Source organism: Pundamilia nyererei, unplaced genomic scaffold (assembly GCF_000239375.1).
Source record: "Pundamilia nyererei isolate P.nyererei 1_Seehausen unplaced genomic scaffold, PunNye1.0 scaffold00027, whole genome shotgun sequence".
NCBI lineage: Eukaryota > Metazoa > Chordata > Actinopteri > Cichliformes > Cichlidae > Pundamilia > Pundamilia nyererei.
Window position 1 is genome coordinate 1,392,527 of NW_005187428.1, and position 19,978 is coordinate 1,412,504.

The 19,978-nt window shown below is 43.3% G+C and overlaps 2 protein-coding genes and 2 long non-coding RNA genes across 7 annotated transcripts in view; 1 reads left to right on the plus strand and 3 right to left on the minus strand.

The window, feature by feature from the left end:
* The window catches only part of reln (reelin), a 99,997-nt gene extending 86,805 nt beyond the window's left edge, over positions 1-13,192 (plus strand). Inside the window, exons 47-65 of one of the 4 annotated variants that reach the window (XM_013909571.1) lie at positions 474-614; positions 797-974; positions 2,164-2,357; positions 2,470-2,720; positions 2,808-2,962; positions 3,061-3,275; positions 3,422-3,599; positions 3,707-3,882; positions 3,966-4,072; positions 4,165-4,407; positions 4,502-4,677; positions 4,767-4,840; positions 5,706-5,867; positions 5,957-6,114; positions 6,265-6,490; positions 6,653-6,850; positions 7,325-7,423; positions 10,385-10,390; positions 12,147-13,192. In XM_013909571.1, the coding sequence (XP_013765025.1) occupies positions 474-614; positions 797-974; positions 2,164-2,357; positions 2,470-2,720; positions 2,808-2,962; positions 3,061-3,275; positions 3,422-3,599; positions 3,707-3,882; positions 3,966-4,072; positions 4,165-4,407; positions 4,502-4,677; positions 4,767-4,840; positions 5,706-5,867; positions 5,957-6,114; positions 6,265-6,490; positions 6,653-6,850; positions 7,325-7,423; positions 10,385-10,390; positions 12,147-12,243 (3,034 nt within the window). In that variant the 3' untranslated portion in view covers positions 12,244-13,192. The remainder of the gene's footprint in view (positions 1-473; positions 615-796; positions 975-2,163; positions 2,358-2,469; positions 2,721-2,807; positions 2,963-3,060; positions 3,276-3,421; positions 3,600-3,706; positions 3,883-3,965; positions 4,073-4,164; positions 4,408-4,501; positions 4,678-4,766; positions 4,841-5,705; positions 5,868-5,956; positions 6,115-6,264; positions 6,491-6,652; positions 6,851-7,324; positions 7,424-10,384; positions 10,391-12,146) is intronic. The other 3 variants (XM_013909572.1, XM_013909573.1, XM_013909574.1) reach the window with 3 other exon arrangements.
* An 801-nt stretch (positions 13,193-13,993) lies between these two features.
* On the minus strand, positions 13,994-15,116 carry LOC102194023 (uncharacterized). Its single transcript, XR_311598.2, has 2 exons — positions 14,930-15,116; positions 13,994-14,723 (listed from the first exon to the last, which is right to left on the minus strand). It is a non-coding gene; the product is annotated as an uncharacterized LOC102194023 (long non-coding RNA).
* Positions 15,117-17,006: 1,890 nt separating this feature from the next.
* Positions 17,007-18,091, minus strand: bncr (bouncer). Its single transcript, XM_013909551.1, has 2 exons — positions 17,850-18,091; positions 17,007-17,732 (listed from the first exon to the last, which is right to left on the minus strand). Exons 1-2 carry the CDS (start codon positions 17,870-17,872, stop codon positions 17,276-17,278), a joined length of 480 nt encoding a protein of 159 aa, XP_013765005.1. The 5' UTR covers positions 17,873-18,091; the 3' UTR covers positions 17,007-17,275.
* A 196-nt stretch (positions 18,092-18,287) lies between these two features.
* Positions 18,288-19,944, minus strand: LOC102194509 (uncharacterized). Its single transcript, XR_311599.1, has 3 exons — positions 19,918-19,944; positions 19,729-19,837; positions 18,288-18,352 (listed from the first exon to the last, which is right to left on the minus strand). It is a non-coding gene; the product is annotated as an uncharacterized LOC102194509 (long non-coding RNA).
* Positions 19,945-19,978: the final 34 nt, after the last annotated feature.

A 19,978-nucleotide genomic window follows, 5' to 3' on the forward strand; every position in this document is an offset into this window, starting at 1 on the left:
AACAGGAACAAATGTATCATCATAAATCTACAACATTCTCTTGTGTTTGACGGGGAAAAGAAGTGGCTGTACTGTAACAGTTACAGTACGATCTAATTCAGATGAGTCGCATTTGAAATAACAGGTGAAAAAGATAGTTCCAGTTTAGCATTTATATGTGCCAACTCATCACTCCCAACAGGCATAATATGCAGAGTAATTGGGGTTTGATAATCAAACATCGCTTCCATGAGTGGATGCAGTTAAAGCAGCAGGGAACAATAGAGCAGCAGCACTGACATGACAGAAGGAGAGAAGAGAAAATGTGCAGGTTAAATAGACTGCCAAATTAGGAAGTTGTTTTTGGTATATTACAGTACAGGACAGTGAGAAGCGTTACAGTATGTGTTTGGTGTACCCTGAGTTGTCTGCTTGAACTAGCTTTTATTCTGTTTTAAATTATGTGTCTCTCCAACTTTAATTTATGTTGTTAGGTCTCCAGCCACAAGGTTCCGATGGTACCAGCAGGCTCCCTTTGACAAGCAGCAGACCTGGGCTCTGGACAACCTCTACATCGGAGATGGCTGCCCAGATATGTGCTCTGGACATGGGCGCTGCCAACAAAGCTCCTGCGTGTAAGTGCCAGCAGCAGAAGGTGTTCTGTCTAAAAGCAGAATTGGTATATAGAATAATATTTGGGCTGCTTTTATTTACTCGTAATTGTATAGAAGGTGTTTTTGTTGCGATGTTTAACTCATCGGGTTCACTATACTTTGAAGGCTAGCTTGTATTAGTATCTGCTGATCTGTGTCTGCAGATGTGACCCAGAGTGGGGTGGAGAATACTGCGATGAGCCCGTGGTCCCTCTGCCCTCCCAGCTGAAGGACAGTTTCAGTCGAGCTCCCTCGCTCAGTCACTGGCACGTACTCACTGGTGGGAAACTCAGCACTGTGTGTGGAGCTGTGGCTTCTGGAGCTGCTCTGCACTTCAGTGGGGTAAGTCTACAAAGCACCTTTGTTGTTCGAGTCTCCGTTTTCCTCATTTTCTGATATAAAAACCATTACACAGTATGACCTGACACAAGCAAGGAATGTCTGTAACCCTTAGCTGTAAATCATCACCTGCAAGAGCTTCTTTTTTTCTTTTTCTTTTTTTTTACCTGATGACAATTTTTAAGTGGCTCCACAGGTGTTGTGGGTTCACACACATTCACCAAACAAGTGAAGGCTTCAAATCCAGGAGGAGATACAGATCCTTTGGGGATTGTGTTAGGAAACATATAATATGCAGAGCTACCCACTGTGGTGACCCCTCATGAATAAGTGAGCTGAAAGCAGCTACACTACAGGGGGCAATGCACACATGGGTGAACACAAGTAAATGTTCTCATTTGTGCAGACTGAAATTGTTAATCTGAGACAGACATGTCTCGTTCTGCACATTTTCTCTGTTTTTTCTCTGATTGTCTTTTTCTCCACTGGGTCATATTTTCATCTGAACTTTATCTGAACAGATTTTAAAGGTTAAGAAAAACAGTGCATAGTGGTGGCAAAAAAATCCAACAAAGCATCAAAAACAAAGGAGAAACAGGGAACCATCAGAATAAAAAGAAGGGATAACACAGGGACTGCAGGAGGAGATGAGATGACAACTGACAGAGACCGAAGAAGACAAATAGACTAAATTGATACAGGTTGAGAAGGGTAAGAAAGGACTGGTGGACCGAGTCAGACACAAACAATGGAAAAAGGAAGAATTAGACACACAGTGGAGTAAAATAAAAATCTAAAACATGACAAAGATTGTGGCAGACTTTGCAGATGCAGTGCAGCAAACAGATGATTGAAAAACAAACCACAAAGTAACTATCTGTCAGCCTTTATGAGCAGCTGAAGTTTTCCCTAGACATTTAGAGCAGTCTTGTAAGTGAATATTTATTGGAAGGCTAATGTTAATCTGGTGACACGGCCAGAGAAAAATCATGGGAACAGCTGTTTACATCTAACATTAGGATTTATGATCGTTATTTACACCTCGTCATATTGCTTTTGTTATGTTCTGTAATTAAACAACAGATCGTGATTGATTGCATGCTGATTTTTGGATATTTATTTAAAAACATCATCCGTTTAGAAACATGATTCCAAATATCCAAATGGCTCAAATTTCTTTTTGTGTGCACAGAGCTGCAGCCGTCAGCTGGTAACAGTGGACCTGAACCTGACCAACGCCGAGTTCATCCAGTTCTATTTCATGTACGGCTGCATGGTCCCGCCGAGTAACCGCAACCAGGGCGTCCTGTTGGAGTACAGTTTGAATGGTGGCATCAACTGGCATCTGCTGACGGAAATCTTTTATGATCTGTACACCAAACCTGGGTATGTGTTGTTTTTTGGGGTTTTTTACCTGCCCCCCATGGACATACCTGCTTGCACACAGCTGGAGAGAACCGGGATAGGTGTGAATGTCTTTATCTTATCATCTGTTCAGGTTTGTGAATGTGCTGCTGCCCCCTGCTGCCCGTCAGGAAGGAGTACGTGTGCGCTGGTGGCAGCCTCAGCATGACGGAGCAGACCACAGCGATTGGGCTCTAGATAACGTCCTCATCGCTGGCTCTGACCCGCGGGCACAGATCTCTGATACATTTGGAGGGGTGGCCTTGCCTAACCATGAGAGGGCTCCTGCTGATGGGACTTTAGGAAGGATAGGTCAGCTGAGCGAGCAGGAAGAAACGCCAATAGGTATTGTACAATCAATCACTGCGTTTTTAATTTTTTTCTTCTCAGAAGCAACTTATGTTTTCTTCTCTTAACGTTCTTTGTTTTCAGTGAGCGATCACTGGTTGTTCTCAGAGGACTGCTCGGTGCAGCGCTTCTGTGGCTCTCCTGACGGGGTCATGGTGTGCGGAAATGCCGACGGTAGAGAGGTGTATGCTGTCACTCATGATATTGTTCCAGATAAGGGCTGGGTAATGCAGTTCAAGGTAACCACTGATTCTAAAGTAACCTGTCAAAACATTTATTTGTTTTTTGCTCTACACCTTTTGAATCACTGTTTGTTAATGTCTGTGTTTTCATTCAGATCGCTGTTGGCTGCAGTTTGCCAGAGCGTCACGCAGATCGGCAAGTTCACATTCAGTATTCAGTAGATTTTGGAGTGACCTGGAAGTACCTGGTCCCTCAGTGCCTGCCTGCTGACCCCCGCTGTGGTGGTCAGGTCTCCCAGCCGTCAGTCTTCTTCCCCACTAATGGCTGGAAGAGGGTAGTCTATCCTCTGCCTGAAAGTCTGGCTGACACGTAAGTCATTTCACGTCAACAATGCCACCGGAGCTGCTTCATGTTTAACTGCAGCACCATCACATACAGTTATGAATAAGTTACATTACTGTTGCTGAAAATTGTATGCATGTTACTCAACGAGTCTATCTTGTCTTTTTCTTAAGTGCGGTGCGGTTCCGCTTTTACCAGCAGCACTCAGACATTCAGTGGGGTGTGGAGAACTTTTACATCGGGCCAGCGTGTGACGGTCACTGCGGGGGGCACGGAGACTGTCTGGATCAGCGCTGTCTCTGTGATCCAGGATTCACTGGACCAAACTGCTACGCTAGCACTGCTCTTAAGGTAGCTTTGATACATGTTTTTTTCCTCCCCGGGAAACACAGAACTAGAAAAAAAAGAAGCAGGTCGTGATTTAAATACACGTGCATTTGTGTGTGTTTACCCTGTAGGCTACTCTAAAGGAGCGTTTTGACTGGGAAGGGGCAACAGGTCCTCAGTGGCAGGTGCTGGAGGGTGGTAAGCCCTGTACGGACTGTGGTGTGTTGGTAGAGGGGACAGCCCTGTATTTCGGTGGGGCTGATGCCAGACAGGCTGTCACTGTTGATCTGGATCTACGGGGAGCCAAGTCAGTATTTAACTTCTTTCTATGACAGCTTTAAGTTACAAGAAGAGCAGTTTTATTTTTAAATCCGTGTTTATTTTTTGCAGGTTTGTGGAATACTGGGCAAGGATTGGAAGTGAAGATAACATGACCATGTGCCACCGTCCAACTTGTCGTAAAGAGGGAGTGCTGCTAGATTACTCTACTGATGGAGGTGGAGTCACTGTGTGTTTTTTCCTTTTTTTGTTCCTCTTTTATCTGTTTTTGGTCTTTAAATGTCTCATTCTGCCTTTAATTCTTCTTCAGGTGTGTCCTGGACGCTGCTGCACGAGATGGACTATCTGAAGTATGTGTCGGTGAGAAGAGACTACATTGTGCTGCCCGAAGGAGCCCTAACTAATGCTACTCGCCTGCGCTGGTGGCAGCCTTTTACCATTTCCTCTGGCCTCGCCACCCCGAGCCTGGAAAGAGCTCAGTGGGCCATAGACAACATATTAGTGGGAGGGTCGGACATCAACCCATCCACCCTGCTTGACACTTTTGATGACGGTGAGTTTGTATGATTTTACGTGATTAGGTGCTAATATGGCATGATCAATGAGTAAATATGATGGAAACCACCTGTTTCTTTGCCCTTCGCTAGAGGGTGTTTCCCACGAGGAAAGCTGGAGCTTTTACCCTAATGCCGTTCGTACGGCAGGCTTCTGTGGAAATCCCTCTTTTCACCTGTACTGGCCCAACAAGAACCAAGATAAGACACACAACATCCTGGCCACTCGAGAGCTCATTGTGCAGCCTGGATATATCTTACAGTTCAAGGTACAGAACTGAAAGAATACTGTAATGTCAGTCTTTTATCTTACGTCTTTTAAGTCTTAGTTGGTGTCTTATACCTCTTGCTGTTGTAGATTGTTGTTGGTTGTGAGGCAGACACCTGTGAAGACCATCATTCTGTCCTGTTGCAGTACAGGAAGGATGCAAGGTAAGAATATCACAGCCTGATGCTAGTAATTAAATGTGTCCCATTTCCTGGTAGCTCTGGTATCTAGTAGGGTTGGGACTCCGCAGACACCCCACCATACAATATTATCATAATACTTCACTCACAATACAATTTTATTCTGATTTCTATCATTTTGCTATCTGCCGCGTTAGCAAAATGATAGGGTTGCTTCTTTTTTTTCCCTTAGCTGCTTGTTTTGATACGATCAGACAGAAATCGGATGAGTTCTGTCCCCATCGAGTTGTGCTCATTGACAAAAACTCATTCAAACTGACGTCAACATGTCTGCATTCATAAATTAGACACCAATTATTTGTAGACCTTGGACCATCTCTCTGAGAGTGACTGCAGTCAGTCCAAGTCAAACTGTGACTGTCTGCAGAAAGGTTGCCACCTTTCAGGCAACTTCTAACGTCTGCAATCAAAAGTGGGAAATGTGCAGCACCCTCAAGCTCTGTGCCATCATTTAGTCACCAATAAAATTGCAATCAGTTGCAGGATGTCAAAAAATTCAATACAATCCTCAGACGGCAACAATTCTGTCCTATTTTTACTTGCACGACTGAGCTGTTTAGCATGCTTTTACATCAGGGGACACCTTTGTGTAGCTAAGCGTGTCTAGTGTTGGATGGTTTTTTCGGTAAAGTTGATTCAATGTAAGTTTGCTCTGCTAACATTATCTCAGTATTTGTTTTATTTTTAATTTATTAAATAAGAAAAACTATATTTTTGGGGGCCCTATATTAATCCAATATTGCCACACAAAATATTGCAACACCATGCTGTATGAATTTATTCCCCTCACTCCTATTATCTACTGTATATCGACTGTTTCCCTTCTTAGGTCTGACTCATGGCAGCTGGTGCAGTCAGAGTGCCTCCCTTCATCAGTTAACAACGTGGGCTGTTCCCCTTTCCAATTCCACGAATCCACAATCTATAGTCCCGTCAACAGCTCAACGTGGACCAGGGTCACTGTCCAGCTACCAGATCATGTCTCCTCAGGGTACACACTCTTTTTTTAAAGTGATACATATCAACAGCTCTTTACGTTGCAGTAGTAAGAGGCTTTTGTGATTCATCATATATTTCCAGGGCTACCCAGTTCCGCTGGATTCAAAAGGATGGAACAGGAGAGCGGCAGAGCTGGGCAGTGGACCATGTTTACATCGGCGAGGCCTGCCCGGGGCTCTGCAGTGGCCACGGCTACTGTACTAGTGGAGTAGTCTGCATTTGTGATGAGGGGCACCATGGTATGTTCAGTATATTAGAGACACACGGCTTTTTTTTGTAATCAGTTGAATTGTTAAGCAGAAAAAGGCTCCGTGTGTAATGTGATGTAGAAAAAGGTCAAAATGACTAAATATTTGTCTCTTCCCCTCTGCTTCCGCTCACTCCAACAGGTGACGATTGCTCCCTCTCCAGCAGTGACCTGCCCAGCTCCATCAAGGACAACTTTGAATCAGGCAGCGTGTCTCAGGAGAGCTGGCAGCTGATCCAGGGTGGTGGAGTGGGCAGTGGATGTGGGCAGCTGTCACCGCACGCCCACGGAGACTCACTCTACTTTAATGGCTGTAAGATGAGGCAGGCAGTTACTAAACCGCTGGACCTCACTAGAGCTAGGTACAGGTACTACCAAAACATAAATAAACTCACTACATACAGATACACGCCAATTTGCTTCAGTCAGAAGCACAAAAAATTGTTTTTCCACAGAATACTCTGTTCTGTCAATCTTGGAAATGTCTTTTTTCTAATCTTTTTTTATTCCTTTCTTCTCTTCCTTTACAGTAAGATCATGTTTGTGCTGCAGATCGGCAGCGTGGCACAGACGGAAAGCTGTAACATAGCTTTAGATCAAGCTGACACAGTTGACCGGGCCGTGCTGCTACAATACAGCATCAATAATGGAGTCAGCTGGCATGTAATCGCCCAGCACCAGCCCAAAGACTTCATAAAGGCTCAGAGAGTTTCCTACAACATTCCTCTGTAAGTGATGCACACAAATCCAGAAACACATTGTTATATGCTCAGTTGAAATGGAGCTATCCTTCATTAATGCCTGATTTTTATAGGATTTTTTGTATTTGGCCTTTTAAATGTTTAACTAATACCGTGTGCTTTTTATTCCATCATTAATAAAGTGTAATGATTTTCTTAGTTTTAATAACCCTCCGCAGCAGCTAGTAAGTCATACAACATTCATGTTGAGTAATTCTTAATAACTACTATGCTCTAAAAAGTAAACGTTTCTGAGAAGTGGCTTTTAAATCATCTGGGAATTTTTAACTCTATTTATAACAAATGAATAATTGAAAAAACTCTGTAAGGTAGTAAGTACAGTGTGTTTAATAAACAGTTACCTGCCTGATAAATGCCATTAGGCTGGTGTAACACTGATATAAACCCTGACAAACGTGTTGCCCCTCACTGACACTTCAATCATTTCCATGATCTCTCCAGCGAGGCGAGGGTTAAAGGGGTGATGCTGCGATGGTGGCAGCCAAGACACGATGGTGCAGGACACGACCAGTGGGCGTTGGACCATGTGGAAGTAGTTCTGTGAGTACCCAATTCCCAGCTGGCATCTGGCTCTTTCCTACATCCACCCAAACTGGCCCCCCACAGAGCCCTGATCTGCCCCCGACGCTACCTTTGACTCAGACTCAACTGTACAAATGGTTCCCTCTGCACTCCACCCTCGCACAGTGATCGAGTTAGCACACAGGTGTACACTGATTGCCACCCACAACTAAACTCATGACAAATCACTTTCTTTTATATGCTAATCGCAGCTTCTGGTGTCAGGCAATCAGGGCTAAAAACTTACTGCAGCATGCTTTGCGGTGATGGGTAATGTCTGTGGATGGCTGTTCTGTGTTCAGCAGATCAACGCCTGCTGTTAAGTCATCATATTTTCAGTGTTTTGTAGAATCCATGCATCTTCCACGCAAACAGGTTATCAATAATTTTTTTTCCCCACTGAGTTGTCAAGAAGCAGTTACAACACATACACCGTGTGTCATTTATTTTTTCACTAAATCTCTTATTAAATGGAAATCACATGTTTATATATCCACCCTTGATTTACCGTTACTATCGCCATTTTGCAGTTAAGTTATCTGTCCCTTGTTGCATCACTGTTGAGATGCTCTGTGAGGTCCTAAACACAGACTGTATATAAATGATGGATGTAGCCTACTGATCATTTTTTTTGTAATTCCCATCAGGAATTACTCTTTGTAATGGGTTTGTGGTCATGCATCTACATATTTGTGTGTGTATCTGGGTTTCCAAGATGCATCCTTGCTGTCACCGCAGGAACATAGGAGAGGTAGGATAGAATTTCACTTAGACAACACGAATGTATGGATACATCCTGCCTTATATGATGGCGGTGCTGTCATGGTGTGGGAGATATTTTCTTGGCATTTTGTGCCTCCTGGTATCAATTAAGCATTATTTAAATTCCACAGCCTACTTGAGTATTTGGCTGATCACGACCATCCCTTTATGACCAGAGTGGACCAATCTTCTAATCGCTGCTTCCACCAGTATAGCATGCTATGTCACAGAGCTCACATCATCTCAAACTGTACTTACATGGCCTCCACAGTCACCACATGGAATGGAAGATTTGCATCATGGATATGCAGCTGGTAAATGTGCAGCAAATGTGTGATGTTGTCATGTCAGTATAGACCCATTGTTAAATCTATGCTATGTAGAATTAAGGCAGTTCTGAAGTCCAAAGAGGATCCAACCCAGTACTAGCTAGGTTGCCAGTGAGTTCACCAGTACAGCTGCTCTCTGTGTTTGTGCTTTTATCACTAGTCTTCTTTAATATATGATGCTTGTTTGTAAATTATGGTCTGACCTAAGGGACACTAGAAAATACGATGGGGTTTGCATCATTGCATGGCTAGCTTGAAGTTGGCAAGCCGCTACCTTGCGGGCTAGGAACACAATGCTCAGCTCAAGGCTTTAAAATGAGCAGGACTCTGCAAACTACTTTCAGTGCAGCTACATCCGTCTTTAACACGGTCTGTGGTTCTGAGATGATTCTTGTTGTGAATGGCACTCTATAAAAAAATGCAACTGAAATAATTCACATGTGGTACAGATGGAGAACAGGATCGTTCTCGTCTTCCATGTAAAACAAAGGAAAGTGTGATGGCCACTTCACATCTAATAAAAAGTGTCTTTTTGTTCCACTGTGAAATCACAGTCTGACCAGTCTTCTTTGTTTTTAGGTGTCACATCCATTTCATCTAAAAACGACATTACTGTATTTCTTTCTTTTAGGTAATGCGCTGTTCTTAAATTTGATTTCACTGAACTTGTGGATACTGAACCTTTTCACTGATTGTTTTTCTCTGTCTTTCATTCCCATTTTCTACATGTGTGTTACATTGTAGCTCATAACCTGGATGAGTCTGTTTTATCAAAGCGGAAGTCGATTCCAGCGTTTAAATCTAATGACAGGCTTTTTTTTTTTATGGAGAAGTGGAGATTCTGCAGGGCACTGAAGATATCATGAACATGGTCTATAGCACATTGTTAAGCATGTTCAATACATTCTCTGCATGTTGTTCTGGGAAATTGCTTAAATTCCCTCACATGCAGGTGCTGATTGGTCATTCAGATGTGTAACCAAAGCATTTCAGATGGTACATACAACAGCCATGTGGTTTCTAGATTATGCAAAGTTGCACACAAACGCAAATAATGACTCATACAGACACACACATTTATGCCTAACCTGAGCTGTCCCTGGTCTACATGGCCGCGACCTGTCCCACTCCCTCCTTTGCACTCGCTTGGTTTCAACAGTGTCTGCTGAAAGGAGTGACCGCGATCCTCACATTTTGCTCTGTTGTTTATTTCTCTCTGTTCACCACTCCTTCGCACATTCTCCTCTCAATCCTCCTGCTCAAATTTTTTCTTTTGCTTCACACGCTTTTCCTCCCTGCCTCCTTGCTCCCCTCACGTCCCCGATACCTTCGATCATGCGGTCATGCTCGCTCCTTTTGCTTGTGCCACATTTATATTCCTACCGTACTTCCGCATCTTCCTCCTCCTCTTTTCCTTTCTTCCCGTATTTCCCCTTTCTTTCCCCGTTTGTCTTACATTTTTGGCATACAATGGATGGATTACTGCTGTGTATCTTGCTCTCTTTCTTTACCTCTGCCTTTGGTTATATCTCCATCTTACATCTTTCTACTGTTTCCTCGCTTGTTCTGCCTACTCTTTTGTTCTCCATTTTCTTTCATGTTTTTTGTTTCCTTCCTCACTCTCTCTGTCTTTCCCACACTTTCTTGTTTCTTCCTTGAACCTCTGACTATCTTTCTGCCTTCCTCTCTTCCTCCCTTCTCCCCACTTTGGGCCCCTCGCCTCCCCAGGCTGGGGCTCATACCCTCCCAGACCTTTCTACGAGACAGCAGTCCCTTCCTACTGCCTCTCCCCTCTCGCGCTCTAACCTCTGCTCTCTTCTGTATTCTGCTCCCTCTGGCATGGCTGTAGTGTCAGGTAAGTTCTCCGCCTCTTCCTGAATGCAGCCCCCTCCCTCATCCTCCTCCCAGCTCCTTTTGTTCTCCCTATTACACCGCAGACACCCTTGATTTCACATACACACCGCAGCCCTCACCATCACCACCATGGTCATCTCCATGCCTTCTCCAACACGTAAGCCCCTACAGGCAGGTCAAAGGGCAGGTCAGCTGCTCACAGTGTTCAGCTGGAGGCTCACTGATAAAATGATCCAACACACAGTTTTTAAAAGACAGCTCTTAACACAGGAAGTACACCAATATCCATGAAAATTCAGTGGATGGAGGGATAAACAAATCCTGAACAGTGCTGGTAAATTTTCTGCTGACATGCATTTTTTTTTTTTTTTATAAATGGTTCGACACAAGGTCACAAAGGTTCCAAATAAAGCGGCTATGATTTGAATATGCAATCACTGCGGCATTTAAATGTAACAATTTACATGCACAGATGTCAATGGTAGTGTGTTTGTGTGTATATGTGTGATGTAATCCATCACTATACTTGTATCTGTCTGTTTTGTTCTTGCTGCCACCTCAACTACAGGCTGCTGTAGTGTTTTTTGACACGGCTGCTGATTCACAAGCAGACCTGAAAAAGATTACTGTTTGCTGTAGTTTATTTATTATCACACAAGCCTCAGCAGTGAATGACGATGTATCTTTTCTTCCATTCATACATCAGCATCAGTCGCAGTGCAGGGCATCTCACATCCTTATCCTCAAATGAACTCACAGTTGACCAGAGTTTCATTAGACTCCTCCGTCCTTGCATGGCTTTAACGGATCGACTGTCGCGATAGCCCTCCATCCTTTTTTTTTTCCACTCATGGTTTTCTGTCCGTCTGTCCGAGGACGACGACATGTAACTCTGAGCCAGGAGCTTCCTCCTCACTTCTTTCTGGTTTCTGACCACAAGTCAGAAACACACCAGCATGCACACGTGCTCTCAAACACACACATCGCTACCATTCGCCTGTACAGCATCAACCATCACACCCACTGGCACCATCTACCTACCTCGCCCTATCCTTCCTGCCCCCCTCCCTTCCCCCCTGCTTCGCAGAGGCCCCCCCTGCCTGCCCTGGCTGCACTCCTGGCTCACTGGCACCGCCCTGCTGGATGGAAGAGGCAATGAACAGGCTAAGCAAGAATGATCTACTGCAGCTTTTCTCTGTTACTTAGATTTAAAACCACCCGTTCCCACTCACCACCCTGCACTTTATGGCTTTTTTTACATTATTTTTTAAAATTCTTATTATTTTGTTTCCTCTGACCTCAAACACTCAGTGTCAGAGTTTCTCCCTAGTATGTTTTAGTGTGTCTGTAGACTCCTGTGTCTTCTGTCTTGTCATGTTACATTTGGTCTAGTCGATGGATACATGTAGCTAATTGTAGTGCCATATTCACCATCTAGCTGCCTCTCATTTGTGCAGAGTGTAATGAAATCGAGTAGCGCCACCCATTCTCTGAGCTGTGGGATCCATGCAAGCATTGAGTGTTTGAGGTTGTGGTTGAAACGTGACTTAAAAAAAAAATAGCCAGCATGACTCTGGATGTGAGAGAGTGCGGAAGCTGCATTCGGCCATTTGTGCGTGTGAGTGCATGGTTTCAAGTGCGTGCATGGGAATGTGTGATTTTTGCAGCATCTCTTTACTCTGTCGCTAACGTTCACACCCCCTCCTCTTTCCCTCCCTCTGTTTTTTTTTTTTTTTACTGTCTTTGTATCCCTGCAGCACACGTAAACAGAACTACATGATGAACTTTGCCAGACAGACCGGCATGCGTCACTACTACAGCCGCAAGAGGCGGGCACTGCAGCGCCGTGCTTGAACCCAGCGAGTAGGGATTTCATCCTCTGACGTGCCAACCACACATCGACCTGCCACACACCATCCTTATTCTCATCCTGTTGAGACCCATCCAGTGGATTCCAGTCAGCCTTAGAGTTCCCTCGCCCATCTTTACCGACCCCTCTGCCACAAACACGGAACATCCAATCAGTTTACGCTCCAGCCAATCAAGGCCTTCCCAAACCCATGGGTCGGCTGGATTGAAACTCAGAAGGAAGGAGTGAAGAGGCTGTTTTGTTTACTTGTTCCCATGGGATGGTCGGGATTTCTAGTTGTTTTGTAATTGTTGCTGTGGTTCCTCCGATTCCCATTCCCACCTGCTCTACCCTTCCCTCTGGGTCCCAGCCCCCTCCCTCTACCCCTTCTTCACCTTCTCCCTTCTTTTCCTGCCACACTGTGAAATTGAGAGATAATATATCACTGCTGAACTGACCAGCCGATTGGAGAGCAGCCTCCCAGTTCCACTGAGCCACCGGGTGGGAGGACCGCTCCACCGCTGCCAACAAGTACACCCGGAAAGAACGACTGCAATGATGATGCTGACCATTAGGAGGAGTGATGGTGATCAAGCCCTAAGAAGAAAAGAAAAAAAAGAAAAAAGGAAAAGAAAAAGGAAAAAAAAAAGTACTGTGTTCTTGCTGTTCTGTGTGTCTGTGGGTTCTTTTTTGTGATGAGTTGACTGTGGTGTTCTGTTCATTTGTTCGTTCGTTTTATACTAATTCATATGCTTTTAAGGGGGCGGGGTGGGGAGGGTCGGTTTGTGCTGGGTTCTGTTTCCTTTTCCTCGTTTATCCACATCGGGGCGGGGCGAGAAAAGCCCCGGCTCCACACGAAGAAGAAGCAAAAGAACGATTTGCAGACGACGGAAAGGAGAAAATATGGAGAGAGAAAAAAGAAAAATAAAGACTGAACAGCAATTGTTTTTGTTTTTTTTAATCATTTTTTTTTATATATGTTGGTTCCCGAAAAATACAGATATTTATGGTAAATGGTTCTTCACGTGACCTATTTAAGATGCACTGTGCGTGAAATCTGTATGTTTTTTCTAGTGTTAAGTTATTAGGCAGTCGAGTCAGGCTCTCGGACTGCATCATCTCCCCTCTCCCTTCACTTCCCTCTTCTCTTGTGCTGTTTCCCCCCCCACCCCATCCTCTCTCTGCTGATTTCTGATACCTGGAGGTGAGGCTCTATTAGTGTTGTTTTTTGAAGTCTGTGTAATATGGACCCTCTGCCCTCAGTGTAACTTCAGTATAGCAATCTCCTGTATATATATGTATATCCACTATGGGGAGACCCAGCAGCCTTATAAAAGGGAAATAAAGAACTGTCCAAACCTCATACTGTACACATTGCTTCAGCTGCTCTCTTTCATTCCTGCAAAATAAGCCTGGACTTTATTTGCTTTAGACTTTCTCTCCTTTGCCCATTTGTGTCTCTCACTCTCAGATCCCAACAAAGATTTGAAGCCATGTATGGCTGAATCTAAATTATCTATTGTGTACATATCAGTAGTAAAGAAAGATGTAAGCCAGTGAGCGGCTCCTAAATGTTTACTTAATTCAGTGATAGAACTCAATGGGATAAAGAAATCCCTGGAAACTGACGCGTGAGAGCAGGAATCAGTTAATTGTTTTGATTTTCTGTAAAATTATGACAATAAGAAAAATACAGAACATAACCATCCTTGCCCTATATCTGTGTGACTTTGTATGTGACAGAAGAGTGTGGGAAAACATTCAAAAGGCATCAAATTTGATAATTTATTCAACTATTTATTTATTCAGAGACCTATTAAAAACAAAGCACCTGTTTAAAGAAAATAAGCCATTGATCCAACCGTTGTAGTGGGCTGGAACCTGGCTGATGATGATGGACAAGAGGTGGTGTACGTCTTGGATATGTAGCCAAATTTAATAAGACATTTATGATAAAAGTCTCTCTTTCACCGGAGTGCACACCTCAGTGTCTTCAGACTGGGTGTTCACCACATCACTGCAGACCTTCAGCCTTACTCCAGGCTCAGGCTGCAGCAAGTCCTCTGAGCATGTTCATCAAAATGTCTGTATTCACAAACCATCACCGACCATCACCCACACTGTTACAAGTGCTAAAGTGAGACAGAGGGGTTCCAGTGCGATGTTCAGGCACGAGTTACAGTGCGGCTGATCACAGCAGCTGTAGCTCACGGTGTAGGTTGTCCCCTTGAAGTGGACTTTTTGCTTCTGGCTGCAGTCTTTTTTTGCCATGCAACCCCTGGCTGACAGGACGCTGTGGTTACCGTAGCGGCCATCTGCCATAAAGCACACCTTACTGGGAGGGCACTCTGTCACAACAAATTCGGGTGTCTTGTCTTTCTCCAGCATGGGGCTGTAGAAGCAAAGCAAGTTGTCACAGAGCACAGAGGGAAGGAGGAAGTGAAGCCACAAACCAGTGATATGCAGGAGCTTCAACATGCTCAGGCTGCAAAGAAAAGAGAAGCATCTGTTAAACTTTGGGTAAAACACATACTTAGTGCCACAGTGGTTTAGTTTTTGCAATTTACACCGAAAGGCCACTGGTAAAAAGAGATTTTAAATAGTTATTTCACTAAATCAATAAATCAACTGCATTTTTCTGTCTGGGTTGCAAAGCCATTCAAAAATTAGATTTATTTTATGCAAACCAACCAGTTAGTGGAAGTCTCTCAGCTGCAGAAATGTCTCCTTCCCCCAAATATAACTGGACTAAACGACACTTGTCTCCAGAGAGACTCTGGTCAACACAGTGAACTTTCTCCAGGCACTCTAGCTTCCTCACACAGCTCAAGGACAAGCTCATTAGGTTAACAGGTGACTGCAAATTGGCTGCAGGTGTGTGAATGTGAGAATGTGTGGTTATCCGTCTCTCTGTGTTAACCCTGCAACAGACTGGTGGCCTGTTCAGGGTGTACGCCCCCCACCCGCCTGGGATGAGCTCCAGCACCACCTGCAGTAAATAAGTGGACTGATGAAAAACGGATACTCTGATACTCAAAGTGCTAAAAAAAACAAAAACAAAAACCAACCGAAAAACCAAGAAAAACAAATTGAAAACCTCAGTACCAACATCTTTCCACAGTTTCATAGAAGCCATTTTTTCCCAACAAACTGTAATGCTGTGCAGAGTGAAGCACCTGGTAAGAGGCTGAAAAGTGAAAGTGACAGGATTCATAAGTCACTGGCCCCTTAGCCGAATTTACATGTTAGTTAGCTGCAAGTTTCTATTGTTTGGTAAAGGCTGAGTTTAGATGCTATATTTACCACGTTAAATAGCTCACAGATAAAATGTCATAATGGGTCGTAATTACTGGAAAGAAACGTTGCTGCTGAATTTTTCTGTGCTATTATTTTCATTCATGAAACAAAGTGAGTGCCATTTAAATCCATTATATTAAACAGATGAACAACATCTTCACAGCTATCATCTTTAAAACCGGTCAACTTGTACAGCTGTGCAGGAAGTATGAAATTTCACCATTTCTTGTATTGGTGTGAAGGATTTCCTCTGATAATCACATTCAGACTACTTCCAGCATTGACGATAAAATGCAGGAACAATTTTAGTGTGAAGCATAAGATAAGATAAAACATTATTAATCCCTCGGGTGGGTTCCTCTGGGAAATTCGCTTTCCAAAAGCACAGCACCGACAGAAGTTACAGAGTAACATATACACACACACACACACACACACACACACACACATATAAATACAGAGACATATATAAAAAATATACGAAGGGGATAAATAGAATAAATAGGAATAAAAAATAAAAATACAAGTGAATTGCACATTTCAAGTATTGAGTCTATTGCACCATTGACTATTAACAAAAGTATTGCACAAAAGGTATTGCACAGTGAGGTGAAGAGGCACTACAGCTTAGTTGTTCCCCCCTCCTTTGTCCTCCTGCCTCCCCTCCCTCTCCCCTCCAGAGAGGAGGTAAACAGTCTGATGGCATGTGGGACAAAGGAGTTTTTAAGTCTGTTAGTTCTTGTCTTGGGGAGAAGCAACCTGTCACTGAACAGACTCTTCTGGTTGTTAATGGCCGTGTGCAGAGGATGCCCAGCATTGTTCATAATGTCCATCAGTTTCTTTAATGTCCTTTTCTCTGCCACTGTCACCAGAGTGTCCAGCTTCATGCCGACCACAGAGCCAGCCTTCCTGATCAGTTTCTCCAGCCTGGATGAGTCCTTCTTTGCTGTGCTGCTCCCCCAGCACACCACAGCATAGTGGTACTCCAGCAACCACCGACTGGTAAAACATCCTCAGGCGCTTCCTGCAGATGTTAAAAGACCTCAGCCTCCTGAGGAAGTACAGTCAGCTTTGGGCTTTTTTATACAGGTGCTCTGTGTTGCATGACCAGTCCAGTTTATTGTCCACCCACAGCCCGAGGTACTTGTACTTGTTGACCACCTCCACCTCCTCCCCCTCTATCTGAACCGGCAGTGGACCTTCTCTGGACCTCCCGAAGTCCACAACCAGTTCCTTAGTCTTTGAGGTGTTGAGTTGCAGGTGGTTTGTGTGACTCCATGCGACAAAGTTCCTCACCAGACTTCTTCGCACAGTCTCACCTCATTTAAGAGATTTTAAGTCCAGCCAAAACATTTCAGAGCTTCTCCTGCTGAACGCCAATCTCATCACTGACTCCAGCTGTACAGGCCACACCTTCGATTATACCCGCTTGTTAAATTCACACAGAGCAGATACACCAACAGAAGCTTGATCATGCCAGCGCTTTTATTTATTTTATTTTTTTTTAAACACATGTATATGGAAATAGGGATTACAGAAAGATGGTTGACAAGTCCATCTCTCTGGCGCATAAATACAAGTCACACAATACATCATACATTTTTTTTTAAATTATACAAACTTTTTTTTTTTTAAAGTTATGACTGAGATTTAGACATTTGACTGAATGCCTTTCATCTTCTGAAGATTTAAGTGCCAGTGGCTAACAGGACTCTCCCCAGTCTTCAACAATACAGGTACCTATGCATCAGTGACAGGTATTGTTGTTCTTGTGTTATTTGGACATGAATCCAAAGGCTCTTCCTTACGACCATCTGTGTTCCCGACATGATCAACCTTTAATGCAATCAAATCCAGTAGCTTCTTCAGATTGCTGTCAGATTTGGGCAGGATGTTACACTGATTTTTACAGCAGCATGTGTAGCTGACATTGTATTTGACTCCCTGGTAAGAGATGACTTTATGGGAGCCACAGAGTTTACTGTCCACACAGCCCTGAGAAGACAAGATGTGGAAGAAGCCATAGTTGCCTGTGGAGATGGCGCAGCGCTGGTCGGGCATACACTGGCTGGTGGTTTGGGGGCAGGGCTTGCTTTTCTGCTGCAGAGGACAGTAGTAGCACAGCAGGCTATCTAGAGCCAGTGCTGGGAGGATCGCAGCTGAGACCAGCAGGATGGAGATCAAGAAGCAGCATGGACTAAACAGATGGATACCCAGACTAATGTGAATTCACACCAAAACAATACATACTGAAATAATATTTCAATTAAAAGCATTTATGGTTCTTAGTTATTTGCATGCATGTGCCGTTCACCTGGTCTTTCTTTGCGATCCCATCTTTTTCTGTAAAATCCCACCAAACGTGAGAACGTGTCCACTCAAGCAACCTTAAAACGCCAGCTTCTGATTGCTAATCAGAAACAGGTGTGTCTTTAATGTCATTGCGCACACATGTGAAAGAAGAAACACACGAATTCACACAAACACCTTTCAAACTTAAAACTTCCAGTTAATTGCAAAGGAAGAACATTTGCTTTGTCCTTTAAAATAAAACTCTGTGCAGCCTATTAAAAAAATAATTTCAGCTGAGGTAAAAAGAAAGAAAAAAGGCAGTGTTACATTGCCATCTGGTGTTTGCTTTAAGTCACGTTTCAACCACAACCTCTATATACACTTTGAATCCAGGCAACAAGCTGCTGCTGTGCAGCATGTACAGAAAATAAAGATTTTTTTGCCTAAATGAGTTTCTTCTGAAATTTGTGATCATGTTGCGTAGCCAGAGGAAATGGTGAGCTGTGCCTTCTTGTACAAAGGTTCCTGTGAAGAAAATCAAATTCTACATAAGCTGAAATGGTCACTGCCACCCACGTGTATGACAGGAAATGAGGGTACGAATGTGAAGTTGAAAATATGTAATCGAAGTGTTAAAACTTATGTGACTGGTGATGTACTTCAGTGAATCATACACAGGGGTACTGAAGGTGACATTTTAAAGTACGAATCAAATTTAGTTGGTTCTTATATAGCACTTTTCTACTCTGCTTAAACACTTAAAGAACTTTATACTATAAGCCTCATCCACAATAGTAATTGTTCCCCTACGCTTACGCATTTTCTATCTAATGTTCACACTCAAATGAGTACATCAGGAGGACTTTGCAGTTCAGTATCTTTCCCATGGATTCTTTGGAAGATACTGGAGCAGCTAGGGATTTAACCCACCAACCTTGGAACTGGTAGACAACCCATGCTACCTCATGGATCACAGCCCACACAAAAGTAATGGGCAGAAATAGTTAGCCCGAGAATGAGAAAGGGAGCACATGCACAGTTCAAACAGATTCAAATAGAAGTATTAACCAGTCAAAGCAAATCAGTAGACAATAAATGACAGACGCCGCTAGCTGCAGAAAAAGTACAGCTGAAGAATAACTTACAGTTCAAATTGTTAGCAAGATGCTAACATGGTAACAAATGATACAAGAGCTGTTGTATGTGACTGATTATAGAAATTTACCAATTAACATGGACAGGTGTAGTTTTAAAAGGCCCTGTATTTGTAGTGAATGTTATCTACTAATCAGGAGGTTGGTGGTTCAATCCCTGCATGCCAAGGAGCGCTTGGGCATGTTTCTAAATCTCCAACATGCCATCATAAGTACTTAGATAGATGGAAATATTGTATTTGTATTAATGGTGTCCCTTTCATTCTGTGGCTATCTATTTCCACCCAGTTTAGGGTGCCTGTGGTTCTGGAGATAGTGTGGGTTGTCTACCAGTGTGTAGGTTTGTGGTTCAAATCACTGGGTGTTCCATTGTCCTTAAAAAACTCCTTAAGAAAGATCCTTAAGTTCCTTCTGATGCGTTTATTAGAGTGTGAATATTAGAAAGCACATCCGCATAGAAAAAAATGCTGTTTTAATAAATGAGGTTTGTAGTATAAAGTGGTTTGAGTCCTCAAGTAGAGCAGATAAGTGCTACATAACAACCAGTCGAGTTTATTGGACTCAATCTACTTGAGCTCTTTTGTCCCATACTTTGTCAACTTTCTTTTGGTTGGCTGCCAATTGTAAACAGAAGCTTTAATACTGAACTCAAAGATTCTTAATGGTGACAGTACATAAATGAAAATCAAAACAAACATATAAAGTCTCGTTCTAACTCATCTGAATCTACTAGAAGAATGAGCCTACATTGAGCTCCGCATCCTCATCCTCCCTGCCAGCATCACCCCAGTCTTCCTGTTCCTCTGCAGGGTCGTAGCTGTACAAAGGAATCAACCTATGCCGCAAATCATCCAATCTGAAAAAAAGAGAAAGAGAAACCTGAACATAAAAGAGCCCAAACCGAGCTCAAGATGATGCTTCAACTTCAGGAGTTACCTCATTTTTCTTCTGATATAAACAACCTAAAGAGAAGCACAAGCCAAACAGAAGTGCAATT